The following is a 22,839-nucleotide window of genomic DNA, read 5'->3' on the forward strand; positions in this document are numbered from 1 at the left end:
GTCGGCGGATATGTAAATGATTAGAGTTCCAGTTCTCAGCAGTAGGTCTAACTGCCACCAGAGTGCATTCATTTTATTCGTTTCGAGTGTTGTTACAAAGCCTGGTAACTTAAATAAGGGGCGTGAAAAGCGTTAGATGTTGATTGTTCCCTGTGAAGCAAGCAGAGACTGTGTATGCTCTGGTGAGACAGCTGTATCAGCACCTGACAGAGTTTTAAACGGGATTCATTGTCGATCTCCACCTGGCCGGCTGGTGGAATCGTCCAATATCCAGATTTTTCAGACTTTCGGATGTGATTGTCGTCCAATGTTGGGAACATGAGAGCAATAATACCTGCCGTCAATGTTCCGGTCGACAATACCTGACCACAACAAGGGTGGGTCGCCGTTTCGTGAACCAGGCACATCGTAACCCCTTCATACCCGCACGTGTCATTCACGAAAAGGTAATGGTCTCCCTGCAGCATCTGGGTCGTCCTGCGCCGTTGCTGGCAGGCGAGCAACAGCTGCACTAAGAAACTATCATTCCGTGCTGGCAGGCGAGCAACAGCTGCACTAAGAAACTATCATTCCGTGCGTAGGCTGCCGTTGACACCGCGAAGCGAACGAACGGCTGCATTTGTAGTGGTGCCATGGATGGGAAGCATGGGCTGCTGATTAACTGCGCATCGTCTTCAGCGATGAATCATGGTTCTGCAGTATACTGGATGACTAACATCTGCAAATATGTCTGAAAGTGTTTTATTCTTCCAGTGTATTGGAGAGGCAAAGCAGTTGGGTTGGGTTGGGTTGTTTGGAGGCAGCATCGGATTAGGGAAGGAAGTCGGCTGTGCCATTTCACAGGAACCATCTTGTCATTTTCCTGGAGCGATTTAGGAAAATCACGGAAAACCTAAATCAGGATGGCCGGACGCGGGATTAACCGTCGTCCTCCCCAATGCGAGTCCAATGTGCTAACCACTGCGCCACCTCGCTCGGTGAGACAAAGCAGTATTCCTTTCGCCGTTGAGGTATGTGTGTGTGGGGGGGGGGGGGGGGGCATTGGGTACGGTTTCAGATCATACCTGATAGCAATTTAGTGAAATCTGATGGCACAACAGTAGGTCAGGCGCATTCCGCGTCCTCATGTCTTACCTGTTACGCGAAAGTATCGTGGTGCCACTTTCCAACAGAACAATGGTCTCTATGAACTGCCTGAGTGATGTTGATGTTTTCCCAGTAAGATCCCCATATCTGCCCCTATAGAGAATGTGTGGGACTAGCTCGGACATCAGTTACGTCCCAGTGCCAGTATGCGTGCCCATAATGTCAAGTTCTTTGTAACATTGACTCGATATTGTAATCATTGATGTAACGTAGCACATGTTCTCAGCCCGTGAAGGTTCATTTCTTTTCCTCCTTCCATTCTATGTGCTTCCCTTTTCTCGTCACGCAGTCCCATCATGAATCAAATACACACCGGGAAGTAATGTTAGGAAACATCATTGATGTAAAGTCGCACATGCTCTCAGCCCGTGAAGGTTCATTCCTTTTCCTCGTTCCATTCTATGTGCTTCCCTTTTTTCGTCACGCAGTCCAATCATGAATCGAATACACACCGGGAAGAAATGTTAGGAAACATCATTGATGTAACGTCGCACATGCTCTCAGCCCGTGAAGATTCATTTCTTTTCCTCCTTCCATTGTATGTGCTTCCCTTTTTTCATCACACAGTCCAATCATGAACCGAATGCACACCGGGAAGTAATGTTAGGAAACATTGAAACTATAATAGCCACTTATAATAACCAGCTCTAAGCAAAGAAGGGGAAGCAGGAAGATGGAAGGGCGATATACTTAAGGACAATGTTTTGGAAATGGAAGTAAATGAAGACGAAATGGGAGATATGATACAGCGTGAAGAATTTGATGGAGCGCTGAAACACCTAAGTCGGAGAAAGGCCCCGGTAGTAGACAACATTCCATTAGAACTATTGATAGCCTTGGGAGAACAAGCTCTGACAAAACTCTACCATCTGGTGAGCAAGATGTATGAGACAAGCGAAATACCCTCAGACTTCAAGAAGAATATAATAATTCCAACTCCAAAGAAAGCAGGTGTTGACAGATGTGAAAATTACCGAACTATCAGCTTAATAAGTCACGGCTGCAAAATGTTAACACGAATTCTTTACATACGAATGGAAAAAACTGGTAGAAGCCGACCTCGGAAAAGATCAGTTTGGATTCCGCAGAAATGTTGAAACACGTGAGGCAATACTGTCCCCTCGACTTACCTTAAAAAATAGTTTAAGGAAGGGCAAACTTACGTTTCCAGCATTTGTAGACTAGACAATAACTATGTGCCTGAAAATCGATTTTGCTGTCAATAAACGATCAAAATTGCGGCTAACGCTGACCTTTCTTCTCACTTAAAAAAAGCTTCTGACAATGTTGACTGGAGTACTCTTTCAAATTCTGAAGGTGGCAGGAGTCACATACAGAGAGCGAAAGGCTATTTACAATTTCTAAAGAAACCATATGGCAGTTGTAAGAGTCGAGGTTCATGAAAGGGAAGCAGTGGTTGGGAAGATAGTGAGATAGGGCTGTAGCCAATCCCCGATGGTATTCAATCTGTATATTGAGCAAGCAGTAAAGGAAACAAATGAAAAAATTCGGAGCAGGTATTAAAATCCATGGAGAAGAAATAAAAACTTTGAGGTTTGCCGATGACATTGTAATTCTATCAGAGACAGCAAAGGACTTGGAAGAGTAGTTGAATGGAATGGACAGTGTCTTGAAAGGAGGGTATAAGATGAACATCAACAAAAGCAAAACGAGGATAATGGAATGTAGTCGAATTAAGTCGGGTGATGCTGAGGGAATTCGATTAGAAAATGAGACACTTAAAGTAGTAAAGGAGTTTTGCTATTTGGGGAGCAAAATAACTGATGATGGCCGAAGTACTGGCAGTCATATTACTGGCTCTGAGCACTATGCGACTTAACTTCTGAGGTCATCAGTCGCCTAGAACTTAGAACTAATTAAACCTAACTAACCTAAGGACGTCACCCACATCCATGCCCGAGGCAGGATTCGAACCTGCGACCGTAGCGGTCACTCGGCTCCAGACTGTAGCGCCTAGAACCGCACGGCCACTCCGGCCGGCCGGCCGAAGTAGAGAGGATATAAAATGTAGACTGGAAATGGCAAGAAAAGCATTTCTGAAGAAGTGAAATTAATTAACATCGAGTACAGATTTAAGTGTCAGGATTTTTTTCTAAAAGTGAAATGCGGTGCTACAGAATAATACTGAAGATTAGATGGGTAGATCACGTAACTAATGAGGAGGTACTGAATAGGATTGGGGAGAAGAGGAATTTCTGGCACAACTTGACAAGAAGATGGGATCGGTTGGTAGGAAGTTCTGAGGCATCACGGAATTACCAATTTAGTACTGGAGGGCAGCTTGGAAGGTAAAAATCTTAGAGGGAGACCAAGAGATGAATACACTAAGCAGATTCAGAAGGATGTAGGTTGCAGTAGTTATTTGAAGATGAAGCTTGCACAGGATAGAGAAGCATGGAGAGCTGTATCACGCCAGTCTCTGGGCTGAAGACAACAACAACAACAGCCATTAAGTTGGTGGTAGGAGAATAGCACACTACTTTCTGCAAACATACACCCCATGTACTAACGAAAGTGCTAAAATTAGATAAATCTGTGGGTGTGATGGGAAATGATCCATACAGTTTCACTATTTGTACTCCTGCACAAAACGGAGTCTGGCTTGTGGGGTATAAACGTAGACGAAGATGTCTGTTCAATAAAAGTTTCATGCTCTACGTGTAGCTTGTCACCTTTGTCAGACTGGGGAAGTTGTGTAAATAACGCGCAACATTACCAAGCACAAGCTGTAATTGCCGAAAAAAGTGCTCAGGTGAGCAACTGAATCGGTGAAGCGGCCATAGAAGTGTGTAGCACGCCTTTCATTCCGATGACAGCGGCGACTCGTCGTGGCGTGAATTCTACAAGACAGTAGAATTTCCAGGAAGTTATGATCCATGATCGCTCACTAGCAGGCATCAGTGCCAACTAATCTGTCGTCCTAAGTCCGATGCTTACTTCTAGGGCGAAGCATTCTGCTGTGGACTGCTACAACCATGTACTGATCCAGCTTCGAAGTTCAGACAGTGCGAGGATTCCACACAATCCGCTCACTGCATTTCGTTTCATTGGCTTAATTTCCGCCAAACTCTTAATTAAAAGAGGCAACTTTCTGGGATGGATCACTTGCTCCAAATGATTCTTTGTCACGAGTAAAATACACTGCGTGAAAGGAAGTGAAGCACCTGGAAGGGGAGGAGGGAACGAAATAAAATTTCACAAATTCAGATGGTATCTGATGTTATTTCAGTGATTACAACACAGAGTTATCAGGAAGTTGGCAGTATGAAACCACTAAGCAGTACAACGTTGCATCCTTCTATACTGATTCGACTGGGAAGGACATCACAAAGGGGTGTTTTATCCTCTCGCGAGGCGACCTTGCCAACAACTGCTGTTGATATCCGTGGTACTGACACTGAGAAAGGTGACGTCAGAGTTGGTTCCACATACGTTCTGTTGGGGACCGATCTGAAGATATTCTTGTATTGTTCTGCTGAAAAATGGCACCTCGACAGATAAATCATGAGGACACAGTATTTCCATGATATACCATTCTGCCATGAGAATTCCCTTAATTACTACCAGCTGGGAACTGAAGTGATTCACCATGGCTTCCCACAGCATGGCGCTGCTTCTCTCCAATACATTGGAAGAAAGGGATCTTTCCCAAGTCACCGTCATACTCGCATATGAAGGTCATCCGGAGTAATTTAGATCCGTGATTCATCAGTGAAAGCATTGCGACGCATTCCATCAGCACTCCATGCCTCCACGTCACAGCAAACACTCCAGATGCAGCTGTTTGTTTTGTGGTGTTATTGGCACCCTACGCAAGGGGTGGTAATACCCTCGTCTGGCTGCTGCTATACTTCAACCAATCGGGCGGGATTACACTGAATATTGCAGGCAGTCCATCATCTATTCTTGGATGTCAGACGCAGATGTGAATGGATTACATTGTGTTCGGTGCACAGTATGGTAATCTACCTTTGTTGTAGTCAACTGCAGTATGTCTGCCTAGGCAGTCCACTATCACATCCAAATGTACCCAATTCTGCTATTTCACGATTCGACCAACCTGTCAAATGGAGATCTGCAATGAGGTCGGATTAAGGCTGTGTCATTTGCTCATTACGCTGTGTCCTTCACAGCACTCATCATCGACACTTACACAGCGAGGTCCATTGACAGTGACCTGGTCAAATATCTCACGAAATAAGTAGCAAACGAAAAAACTACAAAGAATGAAACTCGTCTAGCTTGAAGGGGGAAACCAGATGGCGCTATGGTTGGTCCACTAGATGGCGCTGCCATAGGTCAAACCGATACCAACAGCGTTTTTTTAAATAGGAACCCCACTTTTTATTACATATTCGTGCAGTTGTTGTTGTTGTTGTTGTGGTCTTCGTTCCTAAGACTGGTTTGATGCAGCTCTCCATGCTACCCTATCCTGTGCAAGTTTCTTCATCTCCCAGTACCTACTGCAACATACATCCTTCTGAATCTGCTTAGTGTATTCATCTCTTGGTCTCCCTCTACGATTTTTACCCTCCACGCAGCCCTCCAATGCTAAATTTGTGATCCCTTGATGCCTCAGAACATGTCCTACCAACCGGTACCTTCTTCTCGTCAAATTGTGCCACAAACTCCTCTTCTCCCCAATTCTATTCAATACCTCTTCATTAGTTATGTGGTCTAACCATCTAATCTTCAGAATTCTTCTGTAGCACCACATTTCGGAAGCATCTATTCTCTTCTTGTCCAAACTATTTATCGTCCATGTTTCACTTCCATACATGGCTACACTCCACACAAATACTTTCAGAAACGACTTCCAGACACTTAAATATATACTCGATGTTAACAAATTTCTCTTCTTCAGAAACGCTTTCCTTGCCATTGCCAGTCTACATTTTATATCTTCTCTACTTCGACCATCATCAGTTATTTTGCTCCCCAAATAGCAAAACTCATTTACTACTTCAAGTGTCTCATTTCCTAATCTAATTCCCTCAGCATCGCCCGACTTAAATCGAATACATTCTATTATCCTCGTTTTGCTTTTGTTGATATTCATCTTATATCCTCCTTTTAAGACACTGTCCATTCCGTTGAACTGCTCTTCCAAGTCCTTTGCTGTCTCTGACAGAATTACAATGTCATCCGCGAACCTCAAAGTTTTTATTTCTTCTCCATGGATTTTAATACGTACTCCGAAATTTTCTTTTGTTTGCTTTACTGCTTGCTCAATATACAGATTGAATAACATTGTGGAAAGGCTACAACCCTGTCTCACTCCATTCCCAACCAGTGCTTCCCTTTCATGTCTCTCGACTCTTATAACTGCCATCTGGTTTCTGCACAAGTTGTAATTAGGCTTTCGCTCCCTGTATTTTACCCCTACCACCTTTAGAATTTGAAAGAGAGTATTCCAGTCAACATTGTCAAAAGCTTTCTCTAAGTCTACAAATGCTAGAAACGTAGGTTTGCCTTTCCTTAATCTTTCTTCTAAGATAAGTCGTAAGGTCAGTATTGCCTCACGTGTTCCAATATTTCTACGGAATCCAAAGTGATCTTGCCGAGATCGGCTTCTACCAGTTTTTCCATTCGTCTGTATAGAATTCGTGTTAGTATTTTGCAGCTGTGACTTATTAAACTGATAGTTCGGTAATTTTCCCATCTGTCAACACCTGCATTCTTTGGGATTGGAATTATTATATTCTTCTTGAAGGCTGAGGGTATTTCGTCTGTCTCATACATCTTGCTCACCAGATGGTAGAGTTTTGTCAGGACTGGTTCTCCCAAGGCCGTAAGTAGTTCTAATGGAATGTTGTCTACTCCCGGGGCCTTGTTTCGAATCAGGTCTTTCAGTGCTCTGTCAAACTCTTTACACAGTATCGTATCTTACATTTCATCTTCATTTACATTCTCTTCTACTTCCATAATATTGTCCTCAAGTACATCGCCCTTGTATAGACCCTCTATATACTCCTTCCACCTTTCTGCTTTCACTTCTTTGGTTAGAACTGGGTTTCCATCTGAGCTCTTGATATTCATACAAGTGGTTCTCTTTTCTCCAAAAGTATCTTTAATTTTCTTGTAGGCAGTATCTATCTTACCCCTAGTGAGATAAGCCTCTACATCCTTACATTTGTCCTCTAGCCATCCCTGCTTAGCCATTTTGCACTTCCTGTCGGTCTCATTTTTGAGACGTTTGTATTCCTTTTTGTCTGCTTCATTAACTGCATTTTTATATTTTCTCCTTCCATCAATTAAATTCAATATTTCTTCTGTTACCCAAGGAGTTCTACTAGCCCTAGTCTTTTTACCTACTTGATCCTCTGCTGCCTTCACTATTTCATCCCTCAGAGCTACCCATTCTTCTTCTGCTGTACTTCTTACCCCCATTGCTGTCAATTGTTGCGTTATGCTCTCCCAGAAACTCTGTACAACCTCTTGTTCTTTCAGTTTATCCAGGTCCCATCTCCTTAAATTCCCACCTTTTGGCAGTTTCCTCAGTTTTAATCTACAGTTCATAACCAATAGATTGTGGTCAGAATCCACATCTGCCCCTGGAAATGCCTTACAATTTAAAACCTGGTTCCTAAATCTCTGTCTTACCATCATATAATCTATCTGATACCTTTTAGTATCTCCAGGATTCTTCGATGTATACAACCTTCTTTGATGATTCTTGAACCAAGTGTTAGCTATGATTAAGTTATGCTCTGTGCAAAATTCTACCAAACGGCTTCCTCTTTCATTTCTTGCCTCCAATCCATATTCACCTACTATGTTTCCTTCTCTCCCTTTTCCTACTCTCGAATTCCAGTCACCCATGACTATTAAATTTTTGTCCCCCTTCACTACCTGAATAATTTCTTTTATCTCATCATACATTTATCAATTTCTTCAATATCTGCAGAGCTAGTTGGCATATAAACTTGTACTACTGTAGTAGGCGTGGGCTTCGTGTCTATCTTGGCCACAATAATGCGTTCACTATGCTGTTTGTAGTAGCTTACCCCCACTCCTATTTTTTATTCATTATTAAATCTACTCCTGCATTACCCCTATTTGATTTTGTATTTATAGCCCTGTATTCACCTGACCAGAAGTCTTGTTCCTCCTGCCACCGAGCTTCACTAATTCCCACTATATCTAACATTAACCTATCCATTCCCCTTTTTAAATTTCCTAACCTACCTGTTCGATTAAGGGATCTGACATTCCACGCTCCGATCCGTAGAACGCCAGTTTTCTTTCTCCTGATAACGACGTCCTCTTGAGTAGTCCCCGCCCGGAGGTCCGAATGGGGGACTATTTTACCTCCGGAATGTTTTACCCAAGAGGACGCCATCATCATTTAACCATACAGTAAAGCAGCATGCCCTCGGGAAAAATTACGGCTGTAGTTTCCCCTTGCTTTCAGCCGTTCGCAGTACCAGCACAGCAAGGCCGTTTTGGTTAGTATTACAGGGCCAGATATAGTCAATCATGCAGACTGTTGCCCCTGCAACTACTGAAAAGGCTGCTGCCCTTCTTCAGGAACCACACATTTGTCTTGCCTCTCAACAGATACCCCTCCGTTGTGGTTACACCTACGGTACGGCCATCTGTATCGCTGAGGCACGCAAGCCTCCCCACCAACGGCAAGGTCCATGGTTCATGGGGGGCTGTTCGTGTAGTACGTATAAAAATATGAATGTTTTAGTTGGACATCTTTTCTCGCTTTGTGATAGATGGAGCTGTAATGGTCACAAACGTATAAGTACGTGGTATCACGTAACATTCCGCCAGTTCGGACGGTATTTGCTTCGTAATACACTACCCGTGTTAAAATGGACTGTTTACAATTGCGGATAAGGTTGACATCGTGTAGATATATGGCTATTGTGATCAAAATGCCCAACGGGCGTGTGCTATGTATGCTGCTCGGTATCCTGGACGACATCATCCAAGTGTCCGGACCGTTCGCCAGATAGTTACGTTATTTAAGGAACCAGGAAGTGTTCAGCCACATGTGAAACGTCAGCCACGACCTCCAACAAATGATGACGCCCAAGTAGGTGTTTTAGCTGCTGTTGCGGCTAATCCGTACACTGCACGAAAATCGGGAGTCTCAAACGCGTCGGTGATGAGAATGCTACATGAACATCAGTTGCACCCGTACCATATTTCTATGCACCAGGAATTGCATGGCGACGACTTTGATCGTCGTGCACAGTTCTGCCACTGGGCACAAAAGAAATTACGAGACGATGACAGATTGTTTGCACGCGTTCCATTTTGCGACGAAGCGTCCATCACCAACAGCGGTAGCGTAAACCGGCATAATATGTACTATTGGGCAACAGAAAATCCACGACGGCTGCGACAAGAGGAACATCAGCGGCCTTGATGGGTTAATGAACGGTGCGGCATTACGGAAGAAAGGATAATTGGCCCCCATTTTATCGATGGCAATCTAAATGGTACAATGTATGCTGATTTCCTATGTAATGTTCTACCGATGTTACTACAAGATGATTCACTGCATGACAGAATGGCGATGTACTTCCAACATGATGGATGTCCGGCACATAGCTCGACTGCGGTTGAAGCTGTATTGAATCGCATATTTCATGACAGGTGGATTGGTCGTCGAAGCAGCGTACCATGGCCCGCACGTTCACCGGATCTGACGTCACCGGATTTCTTTCTGTGGGGAAAGTTGAAGGATATTTGCTATCGTGATCCATCGACAACGCCTGACAACGTGCTTCAGCGCATTGTCAATGCATGTGCGAACATTACGGAAGGCGAACTACTCGCTGTTGAGAGGAATGTCGTTACACGTATTGCCAAATGCATTGAGGTAGACGGACATCATTTTGAGCATTTCTTGTATTAATGTAGTATTTACAGGTAATCACCTTGTAACAGCATGCTTTCTCAGAAATGATAAGTTCACGAAGGTATATTGCCAGGTAAAATAAATGCATAAATAAAAATAAATAAAAATATGTGTATCACATTGGAACAACCGAAATAAAATGTTCAAACGTACCTACGTTCTGTATTTTAATTTAAATAACCTACCTGTTACCAACTGTTCGTCTAAAATTGTGAGCCATATGTTTGTGACTGTTACAGCCCCATCTATCATAAGCGAAAAAAGTGGTCCAATTAAAACATTCATATTTCTCTACGTACTACACGAATATGTAATGAAAAAGTGGGGGTTCCTATTTAAAAAACGCAGTTGATATCCGTTAGACCTATGGCAGCGCCATCTAGCGGGCCAACCATGGCGCCATCTGGTTTCCCCCTTCAAGCTAGACAAGTTTCGTTCTTTGTAGTTTTTTCGTTTGACGGTTATTTCGTGAGATATTTAGCCCGGTCACGATCAATGGACCACCCTGTATATCCTGCCAGGTATGGAATCAACATTAAACATGAATGAAACTAATGGACTCTAGTGGCCATTCCTCTGTTAGAGAGAACTGCAACTCTAATCATTTACATATCTGTCAGCGCTGTGTATGTGAGATTTAAAACTTTCCCGTCGTTAATATTGTTCCACAAAATTTCGGGACAACTGCTGGATGTCTGTAACTTCCTGCCACAATATTTCGGCGCAGAGTCTCCTGGTCATCGTCAGGTGATACTGACGAAAACTCACTGAGCTCCGGTATTTAAAATCCCGCCGGCACATGCGTGGTCTATTCACTAGGTGTGCGTGCTCTACTTGAGCGCGTTCGATTCTGCTGCGCCGCGCGCACACCGCTGTGAAAACTTGTTGCATCGATATCAATCCGATTGTCTTCGCGCTGTTCCATCACAGAACTACGACGGCTACAGAGGACACGAAGTTTCTGAACAACTGAATTCCACGCCGAATTTAATTGAAAACCCTCGTATCGATTAATAGGAGACTCACTGTCAGACAGTCGTATTTCCACGGATTCATTAATAATAGAACTCTATGTGGCGAGTTTTCACCACGGAGGGCTCACGGCGCAGCAAAATTGAACGCGCTCAAGTATCGCACGCGCAACGCCAAGCGAATTCACCACGCATGTGTCGGCGGGGTTTTATATACCGGATCTCAGTGAGTTTTCGCCGGTATCACCTGAAGATGGGCAGAAGACTCTGCGCCGAAATACTGTGGCAGGAAATTACAGACATTCGGCAGTTGTCCCGAAATTTTATTGAAGAATGATATGTATGCTTATGAATTGGCTTTGACCTCCGACGATGTCTTCTGAGCGATTTAGTTTTTTGTCATGCAAGTGTATTTTCTCCTCAAATACCATACTGTTTCACATGAACAGCCTCAATTCTTTCATATCATCACTAGTCTGAACTGATAAGATACACCGGTCATAGACACATATCAGTTGTAATTACAATTATCGTTATGCTCTTTGACTTGATTAACAAGGTATTCAAGTCTAATGGCAGCTTTGTTCCCTGTATCAAGGGAATGACTGTATATTGTATGATAGTAATAAGAGGGGAGTATATATTCTCTCTCTGATAAACATTGAGCGACATATCACTCCTGCTGGTAAGATAATGCCATAACCGATAAGTAGTAGACAAGTAGTGAGAGTTCTAGATATTCTTGACCTTGAGTGACAGGTTACACAGATAAGGAATTCTGTGTCAGGTTACACACTTGGGCATTATTCGAGGCTATGTCCCACTCCTCTAGGAAGCTTCAGCAATTTTCAGTGTCAGTAGGGGTTCCCTAACCACCACACATCTGGAGCAGTTGGACTAGTCACATTCAAGGTCATGTCATAACTCGAAACCAGACATATGGTCTTGAGTGATATAAAATTAGTGGGATCCTGTACCATCTCTCAGCCAACAGGATCACATTAAAATGGTAGGGAATCCTTTCCCTCTCCCTGGGTCAATAATATTAAAGCTCCCCCTCTCCCTCCTCATCCTTTATAACTTTATTTTTTGGCATAGGCCTCATACTTTGACAGTTGTGCCTCATGGGGAGAGGTTCAGGTTCATTACACACAAATTACTATTAACTACAATTTTGTAGTGAAAAGGGTTTGGGAAAAATAACAAATTAACTAATGGTTTATTAATAACAATTTTTGCAATACAATTAGTTAATAGTTTAGTTTGATCTTTTAATTGACTATTTTTGTTTTCGGTGGTTTATTTACACAGCTACTTGATTCAGATCATGCTGAACTATTTAATCAGCAACAGTAATTGCAGAACTAAGTATAGCGTCATAGCTGTGGCATTCGACTACTAAGTATTATCATAACAAAAAATAATAATAATAGTAACAATAGTAATGACGAATAATTTAATAAACTGACTTACAAGTTTGTGTAGGAGATGGAAAGCTCAACAAATTCACCATTATGTTTCGAATGTTTGAAGTGTCTGAATATATCTTCATATTAGTTTTCTTAATTACAGTTAGCCGAGATAGCAAGCTCCTATCTAGTCGTGCTGATACAACAACAGCATGACGCATTGACTCCAGTTCCAATGGAGAACATGACTACAATCACACCACAGGTCACATTAACCAAGGAAGACGGTGATGCTGTGACATCAATCGCGACATCAAATATGAGTGTAAACACTGTATTCTGGAAGTAATAAACCAAATAACCGACCAGAATCATTGCACAACCTATTTGTATTTGTGAATTAAAGCATCTCCAGAAGTGATATATTTTGTATTTTAATAATTTACATGGTGAAATTTAGGTCAGTAGCGTAATTATTTCATAAGAACAAGTGCAGTAAAACAAAATGTATTCTGTAATGCTGGTTAATGATAAAACGCTCACATTTTAAAAAACACAAATAACACATGTTGATATTCTTAAGGTAAAATAGGGTGGCGAGCATGAAACTAGTATAAATTACCTTTGTAGTAACTCTTACTTCTTTAGTCTGGACTACATTAGTAAATTATTTCTATAGCAATTTACTCCTTTAGTAACTGTTGGAGAGTTCTAGTTCTATTTACTTCTTTCGTTGTAACTAAAGTATTAACGCCTTTTTACTGAAGAAATAAGCCATTTCTGCACGCTGCTGGCACTTTCATTAGATTCGCTCTCGGAAAATATTGATTGTCAGCAGATATTATTGCATCATCTTCTGCATAATGTAATTTCATCGCTATAAGTTTAGAAGCTAGAAAGGATTAGTAAATTTAATTATTAAAATTGGAAAATGTAAGTGCTATTGTACTAATTAATGATAAGATCTGTATATTATGAAAAAGGAACGTGCTATTAATGGATGATATATTGTTAACCCCGCCATCTACAGCTACCAACGTCCGTTGTTGGTTGGTGACATGTATTAATTTAAGCGCCAGTTTGAGATACGAGCTATCAGCAACATGGCGGTAGCCAAGAAACGTTCGAAACATATACCAGAAAATGAAAAAGAACGGTTTGTTGAAATAATGAAAAAGTACATAACTACTATTGAATCTAAAAAGCGCGATGTCAACATGCTAAAAAGCAAAAAGGTTATCATGAGAAACGTTGAATACAATGGAGAAGCACTTACACAAAGATTACAGGATGAGCTGAAAGTAATTTGGAAGGATATGAAAATTAAAGCAAAGAAAATGAAAGCTAAATGTAATCGAGAACAATTTCAAACTGGCGCTGGAGTAGGTGAGTCGAAGACTGACGATATAAGCCAAATGTTTGTTGATATGGTCCCACAAGTTTTCGAGGGAATAATTGGAGTTAACGACAATGACACATCTTAAGATAATGTGGTACTTTCAAGCAACTTCGATGACGATAACTGCTCTGAAGGTAGCAACGAAACTGCTGAAAGTGGAACTTTATCCCATAGTCGTCAACCTCGGTGTGCATTCTCTTGTGGGACCTTATCTGAAGATGCGCCTGTCAAAAGAGGGAGAGAACATGCGGTTGTAGTGAATAACCGAGAGTTGTTGAAAAAAGCAGATGAGCTTCATACCTTAAAAATGGGTTTCATATGAGAGGAATACAACGCAAAAATGTTATTAATAGAAAGACATAGAGAAATCGTGGAAGAAGAGCATAATCTTAAAATGACAATTATGAATAAGTTCAAGAACGTAATGGAGTAAACTTCAGGTTCCAGTTCTTCAGCCGATGTGCTTGAGAAATTTGGGTTTTTTCGAATGAATAAGAAAATATTAGTATGTGTAACACATCTATTTCCTTGATATTTTTTTCAAATGGTTACTATGTTCTTGTTTCTTGTATAGAATAATATTTGTGTTTATCATTTTAGCAACGGTACTAATTTTTGTTAATACCACATTCTAATTTTTATATAAATTTTCAATGTTATAAAAAAGTCTTTTTTTTTAGAAATAATCGAAACATGGTATGACTTGTATACTCCATTGAGAATAAATAAAATGATTCACTTTTCACTGCAGTAGTGACAAACCGGTGGCTTATTTATTCATTTAAGTCTTTACAGTAACTTCTAATTTTACTAGCAAACAAGGTACAATTTTAATTAAAGTAATTAAGTATAACAGACCTTCTGACAGCTTGGCCTGCAGTATCTGCGTCTGGCTGAAATGCATATTGTTCGATGTCTTGTGACAGCCAGAGCGAGAGCACCAGCAGCAGCGAGTACTGTTTGTATAAAGCGTTTACTTTGCATTTTGTTTACGACCTTCCACTAAGGAAGGGATTCTATTTGTGTTTATCTGCTCTGCATAGTAACTAACAGTTCTTGATAAAACTTTACGTAGTTTTCGTGTTAGATTTCTTAGTGTTTTCTTGATCGTTTAGAACAGAAAGCGCCCTAAAACCGTCTTTGTTTGTTTCGCGGCCGTTAGCCACTAGTCACTTGAATCAGCAGTTGTCTTGTGACAGCCAGAGCGAGAGCACCAGCAGCAGCGAGTACTGTTTGTATAAAGCGTTTTTGTACTTATTTGCTGCGCTTAGCTTTTAAATAGTTTTTCTGGGAAAACCTAGCGTAGTTTTCGCGTCTCGTATTTCAGTGAGTGTTTCTTGATTATCAGAGTAGCTCATCAGAAGATTATCTTGGGAATTTGTCACCGTATAGGGTAAGGTAAACATAGTCATGTGTAGGGACTGTGGTTGTTGTGAGCGGACGCAAGGAGAATTGGCCACTCTTCGGGGGCAGGTGGAGGCTTTGTCTGTTAGGCTCATCGAGCTCGAGGCGCAGGCGTCGGCTCGTAGTGGCGTTGGGGCAACTGTGGTGAGACCTATGCCTACTTCGGTGGCCTTGGAATCACATGGAACCCCTGATGTCGCTGCGTCTTCCGGCAGTGAGCATCTTACCGGTCAGCCATCACTCCAGGGTGAATGGCGGACAGTGGTGGGCTCGCGCGTGCCTGCCCGAAAGGCGAAGGTGGGATCTGGCCGCGTGGCAGCTGCCTTACCCCTTTCCAACAGGTACGGGGTGCTTCCTAGTGGTGATGACATCGTTTCCGAGCCACCACAGGATGCCTCGCCTGTTGGGCCAGTGGCCGATTCTCCGGCAAGGTCCCGACAGTCACAGAGGGCGGGCCTATTAGTTATAGGGAGCTCCAACGTTAGGCGGGTTATGGAGCCCCTCAGGAAAATAGCGGGTAGGTCGGGGAAGAATGCCAGTGTGCACTCGGTGTGCTTGCTGGGGGGTCTCGTCCGTAATGTGGAGGAGGCCCTTCCGGCAGCTATTGAACGCACTGGGTGTGACCGGCTGCAGATAGTAGCACATGTCGGAACGAATGACGCCTGCCGCTTGTGTTCTGAGGCCATCCTTGGTTCCTTCCGGCGGCTGGCTGATTTGGTGAAGACAACCAGCATCGTACGCGGAGTGCAAGCTGAGCTTAATATCTGCAGCATAGTGCCCAGAGTCGATCGCGGTCCTCTGGTTTGGAGCCGTGTGGAGGGTCTAAACCAGAGGCTCAGACGACTCTGCGACTATAATGGTTGCAAATTCATCGACCTCCGTTATTGGGTGGAGAACTGTAGGGCCCCCCTAGACAGGTCAGGCGTGCACTACACACCGGAAGCAGCTACTAGGGTAGCAGAGTACGTGTGGCGTGCACACGGGGGTTTTTTAGGTTAGAGGGACTCCCCCTTGGGCGAAACGATAAAATACCTGACGGCTTACCAGAGAGGACATTATCATCGTTGATAAAGAACGTCCGTCCTCAGAGACCAAAAACAGGAAAAGTTAACGTAATATTGGTAAACTGCAGGAGTATCCAGGGCAAGGTTCCTGAATTAGTATCTCTTATTGAAGGAAATAGTGCGCATATAGTATTAGGAACGGAAAGTTGGTTAAAACCGGAAGTGAACAGTAACGAAATCCTAGACACAGAATGGAATATATACCGCAAGGATAGGATAAACGCCAATGGTGGAGGAGTATTTATAGCAGTAAAGAATTCAATAATATCCAGTGAAGTTATTAGCGAATGCGAATGTGAAATAATCTGGGTTAAGCTAAGTATCAAAGGTGGGTCAGATATGATAGTCGGATGCTTCTATAGACCACCTGCATCAGCAACCGTAGTAGTTGAGCGCCTCAGAGAGAACCTGCAGAACGTCGTGAAGAAGTTTCGTGATCATACTATTGTAATAGGGGGAGACTTCAATCTACCAGGTATAGAATGGGATAGTCACACAATCAGAACTGGAGCCAGGGACAGAGACTCTTGTGACATTATCCTGAATGCCTTGTCCGAGAATTACTTCGAGCAGATAGTTAGAGAACCAACTCGTGAAGCTAACGTTTTAGACCTCATAGCAACAAATAGACCGGAACTTTTCGACTCCGTGAATGTAGAAGAGGGTATCAGTGATCATAAGTCAGTGGTTGCATCAATGACTACAAGTGTAATAAGAAATGCCAAGAAAGGAAGGAAAATATATTTGCTTAACAAGAGTGATAGGGCACAAATCGCAGAATATCTGAGTGACCACCATCAAACGTTCATTTCTGAGGAAGAGGATGTGGAACAAAAATGGAAAAAATTCAGAAACATCGTCCAGTACGCCTTAGATAAGTTCGTACCGACTAAGGTCCAAAGCGAGGGGAAAGATCCACCGTGGTATAACAATCATGTACGAAAGGTACTACGGAAACAAAGAAAGCTTCATCATAGGTTTAAGAGTAGTCGAATCATAGCTGATAAGGAAAAGCTGAACGAAGCGAAAAAGAGCGTAAAGAGAGCAATGAGAGAAGCATTCAACGAATTCGAGCATAAAACATTGGCAAACAATCTAAACAAGAACCCTAAAAAGTTTTGGTCATATGTAAAATCGGTAAGCGGATCTAAATCCCCTATTCAGTCACTCGTTGATCACGATGGCACCGAAACAGAGGACGACCGAAGAAAGGCAGAAATACTGAATTCAGTGTTCCGAAACTGTTTCACTGCGGAAAATCGTAACACGGTCCCCGACTTCAGCCGTCGCACGGACGCCAAAATGGAAAATATTGAAATAAACGATATCGGAATTGAAAAACAACTGCTATCACTTAGTAGCGGAAAAGCATCCGGACCAGACGAGATACCCTTAAGATTCTACAGTGATTATGCTAAAGAACTTGCCCCCTTTCTATCAGCAATTTATCGTAGATCGCTGGAAGAACGTAAAGTACCTAGCGACTGGAAGAAAGCGCAGGTCGTTCCCATTTTCAAGAAGGGTCATAAATCAGATGCGAATAATTATAGGCCTATTTCGCTTACGTCAATCTGTTGTAGAATAATGGAACATGTTTTGTGTTCTCGTATTATGACGTTCTTAGATAATACAAATCTCCTTCATCATAACCAACATGGATTCCGCAAACAGAGATCATGTGAAACTCAGCTCGCCCTATTTGCCCAAGAAATTCACAGTGCCGTAGACACTGGCGAGCAGATTGATGCCGTATTCCTGGACTTCAGGAAGGCATTTGATACGGTTCCGCACTTACGTTTAGTGAAAAAAATACGAGCTTACGGAATATCGGACCAGGTTTGTGATTGGATTCAGGATTTCCTAGAAGAAAGAACACAACATGTCATTCTTAACGGTTCAAAATCTGCAGATGTAGAGGTAATTTCGGGAGTACCGCAAGGAAGCGTGATAGGACCTTTATTGTTTACAATATACATAAATGACTTAGTTGACAACATCGGTAGCTCCGTGAGGCTATTTGCAGATGACACGGTTGTCTACAAGAAAGTAGCAACATCAGAAGACTCGTACGTACTCCAGGAAGACCTGCAGAGGATTAATGCATGGTGCGACAGCTGGCAGCTTTCCCTAAACGTAGATAAATGTAATATAATGCGCATACATAGGGGCAGAAATCCATTCCAGTACGATTATGCCATAGGTGGTAAATCATTGGAAGCGGTAACGACCGTAAAATACTTAGGAGTTACTATCCGGAGCGATCTGAAGTGGAATGATCACATAAAACAAATAGTGGGAAAAGCAGGCGCCAGGTTGAGATTCATAGGAAGAATTCTAAGAAAATGTGACTCATCGACGAAAGAAGTAGCTTACAAAACGCTTGTTCGTCCGATTCTTGAGTATTGCTCATCAGTATGGGACCCTTACCAGGTTGGATTAATAGAAGAGATAGACATGATCCAGCGAAAAGCAGCGCGATTCGTCATGGGGACATTTAGTCAGCGCGAGAGCGTTACGGAGATGCTGAACAAGCTCCAGTGGCGGACACTTCAAGAAAGGCGTTACGCAATACGGAGAGGTTTATTATCGAAATTACGAGAGAGCACATTCCGGGAAGAGATGGGCAACATATTACTACCGCCCACATATATCTCGCGTAATGATCACAACGAAAAGATCCGAGAAATTAGAGCAAATACGGGGACTTACAAGCAGTCGTTCTTCCCACGCACAATTCGTGAATGGAACAGGGAAGGGGGGATCAGATAGTGGTACAATAAGTACCCTCCGCCACACACCGTAAGGTGGCTCGCGGAGTATAGATGTAGATGTAGATGTAGATGTCATTCACCTCCACAGCATCAGGGTGAAACACCTCTCTAACTTCTATTCCAAAGTTGTGCAGAACTGCAGTAGCCACAGTAACATTCCTTCACTTTTTTGGTTTTCGATGGCGATGGCGTAGGTCTGGTAGGCCACGAATTGGTGTCTGGTACATTTGAGTGTTGATAAAACCTCACAGGAAAAAACGAAGCAAACCGCCAACAAATATTTCAATAACGTCTCAAATTATTACATTTTATATTACTATAATTTAATCCAGACTCCCTGTACTACCGAAAATAGAGTGTTCCGACATTTCAGATGATTAAAGTTGTAAGCATTCAAAATAATGTACCAATTTTCTAAAATTATTGGGACTTAAAATTGTCTTACTCTGCTGCCTATTTATTCAAATTAGTATAGCAAACTGAAAATGGTAATTTATTAAAATTCAACGTTTAATCCTTGAAACAGACCATCTGTAGCTGATTATTGTTTGTAAGAATCACTGTTGACCAATGTTGATATTCTATCAACACCAGATTAATTTAGGACGTAATGTTTAAATTTGTTTGACGCCATCATGACTTAGTACTCCTCTCTTTACTATATTTTTTGGTGCCAAAGTCATGGGATAGGGATATTGACACATACAGATGGTGGTAGTATCCCATATACAAGATACGAAAGGGCAATACATTGGTGAAGCTGGCCTTTGTACTCACGTGATTCATGTGAAAAACATTTCCCACGTAATTATGGCCACACGACGGGAATTAAGAGACTTTGAACGCGGAACAGTAGTAGCAGTTAGACGCCTGGGACATTCCATTTTGAAAATCGTTACAGAATTCAATATTCCAAGATTCACAGTGTCAAGAGTGTATCGAGAATACCAAATTTCATGCATTACCTCTCACCACAGACAGCACAATAGCCGACGGCCTCCGCTTTAACGACCGAGAGCAGCGGCGTTCGAGTGGAGTAGTCAGTGCCAACAGCCAAGCACCACTGTGAGAAATAATATCAGAAATCAGTGTTAAACCTACGACGAACGTTTCTGTTGGGACAGTGCGGCAAAATTTGGCGTTAATGAGCTGTGGCAGAGGACGACCGAAGCGAGTGCCTTTGCTAACAGCACGGCATCGCCTGCACAGCTTCTCCTGGGCTAGTGACTATACCTGATGGCGACTATACGACTGGAAAACCGTGTTCTGATAAGATCAGCTGGTAAGCTCTAACGGAACGTATCGAGTGTAGCGTAGACCCCACGAAGCCAGGGACCAAAGTTGTCAACAAAGCATTGTGCAAGCTGGTAGTGGCTCCACAATGGTGTGGGCTGCGTTTACCTAGAACTGACTGGGTCCTCTGGTCAAACTGAACCGATTAGTGAGTGTAAATGGTATTGTTCGGCTCCTTGGAGACCAATTGCAGCCATTCATGGACTTCAAGTTCCCGAACAAAGATGGAATTATTATGAATGACAATGGGCCATGTCACTGGGCCACAGTATTTTGCGATTAGTTTTAGGTACATTCTGGACAGTACGAGCGAATGATTTGGCCTCTCCGACCGCCCTACATGAATCCCTTCGATCTTTTGTAGGACAAAACTGAGAGGTCAGTTCGATCGCACACAGAATCCTGCACCAACAACAATTATGCAATTTTGGGCGGCTATCGAGGCAGCATGGTTCAGTATCTGCGAGGGAATACCAACATGTTGAGACTATACCATGTCGAGTTACTGAGCTACACCGGGTAAAACGAGGTCCGATACGATATTAGGAGGTAACCCATGACTTTTGTCACCTTAAATGTCACTTCAGACTGCAATTGCAGTGTGGCCCATATCTTTAATCTCCCAGGAAGCGTTACTTCTGTGATATTTATTATTGAGCGAATGTCATATTCAAAGTCTTAATGATTAATACCGCAATTAATGCTGGTACTTCACAGTGCTGTGAAAACACTTGTTTCATTGCAACAGAAGTAGCTGTTTTCCTTCTAGCAGCTAATAAGTAATGCAGAATAAAGCTATTTAAAAATTTTTACGCTATTAACACATTTATATATTATGTACATCAAAACAAGATTTTTACCTGTGGCTTCACCTGCATGTACGTATGTGTCATACATACAGCATTCATTATATAGCATACATGTGCTCCTCCCCTGTCTCTCTTCCCCTCTCCTCCCCTAGCTCTCTGTTCATCTTCTTCACCCACCACTCTCTCTCCATCTCCTCCTTTCCCCTCTCTTTGTGCGTCTCCTTCTCCCCACTCTCCTCCCCTTCTTTCTGTCCATCTCCTCTGCCCCTCTATCTGCTCCTCTCTCTTCTTCACCCCTCTCAATGTCCATCTTCAATGTCACCCCATTTCAACAGCACCCCACTCCTATTGGAGGTGGCTCTAACGCCTACAGTACTTCTTCTCGAGAGAATAAATCATATGTGTACCAGTTGTGTTTGAAATCGATCAACTGATTTGATGTGGAACGTAAAGACACACAGCCATCTTCATAATACGTACATACAGGTATTGGCTATTTTATATTTTCAATATGAACAAAATATGAAATGTACACTTTCATCATTCTTCTCTGTCTAGGAAGCAAGTATGGCCGATAATGAATCAAAGCCATTAACAGAAAACAAGATTTTGACTCGAAACTTCATTTAATAATGAGCAGAACAATAGTTTCTGCCTTGTGAAAAATCATATGATTTGAAAATAAGTATAACTGATGTACTAGTCACATCTCCAGCTAAGGAATATCTTACCAAACCATAAAATAAACAAACAGTGAAAGATATTGTAATCTGCAATAGAATTCACTGACAAATGGTAGTGACAAAAAAGTTTGACGTTAGGGAATAAAACGCATAACAATGATTCTAAAATTATTTTGTTATCTATAGTGCTGTAAAAGATGTAGACAATTTCGAAAGAGACTAGTATCCGCTATCAGATGAAGTACTGTAACCAGAATAAAGCTACTTTCATATTACTAGTGCTTTAAGATGGAGTACACCTATGATTGCCTTCATGAGAAAAAGGACAAATAGAACACAAGAGTTCATATCAGATGACTACTTGTCAGAAATAAATATTATTACAATATTCAGGAACAAGGACGCAAGAAAACCTTAAATTCTATTCTGTTACCGTCTTATAAATAAATAAAAAATTAATTGTGTCACTAACTTCTTTATTTTCTCATTATGCATTTGATAGTTCATATCATCATTCTCAGGTGGAGAATTGTAGTTACGTTGCTGCTGTTAGGGTAGAGTACAGATGGCTTTTCACAACAGCAGGCTAAGTGCATGGCTGTTTTTCTTTCTTTTTGTGAACTTGATAAAACTGGTTTTTCAGAAATGGTACTGTTAAAGTAGTTAAAAAGTGAAGATATAAGAGCTAAGTATACTTGCAAGGGAAGTAGAATCGAAGAAAGGCTGTCTACTGCTAATATATGTTAAACCTTTCAGAGATGTGCTTGCTAGCACAAACATAATTGAAAGGTGTAGTTGCTGGAGCTTGGCTGTTTAATGTACACAGTAATTTAATTGTTGTATTAAATGGTTTTATGTATACAAAAATAAGTTTACCATGTATTTGAAAAATCTGGATGGCATGCAACAAAATTTGGACATGGCATAAATAGGAGGAAATGTCATCAGTGATAAGAGCAAAATTAATTTAATTTAGTGAGTTCTTACTGAA

General features: G+C 42.0%; 1 protein-coding gene across 1 annotated transcript in view; it reads left to right on the forward strand.

Annotated features, from left to right (window-relative positions):
• The window catches only part of LOC126191244 (putative gustatory receptor 28b), a 116,369-nt gene extending 101,951 nt beyond the window's left edge, over window positions 1-14,418 (forward strand). The window contains exon 5 of the mRNA XM_049932054.1: window positions 12,589-14,418. Coding sequence (XP_049788011.1) covers window positions 12,589-12,774 — 186 coding nt within the window. The 3' untranslated portion in view covers window positions 12,775-14,418. The remainder of the gene's footprint in view (window positions 1-12,588) is intronic.
• Window positions 14,419-22,839: the final 8,421 nt, after the last annotated feature.

The sequence above is a fragment of the Schistocerca cancellata genome, chromosome 6 (assembly GCF_023864275.1).
Source record: "Schistocerca cancellata isolate TAMUIC-IGC-003103 chromosome 6, iqSchCanc2.1, whole genome shotgun sequence".
Taxonomy (NCBI): Eukaryota; Metazoa; Arthropoda; class Insecta; order Orthoptera; family Acrididae; genus Schistocerca; species Schistocerca cancellata.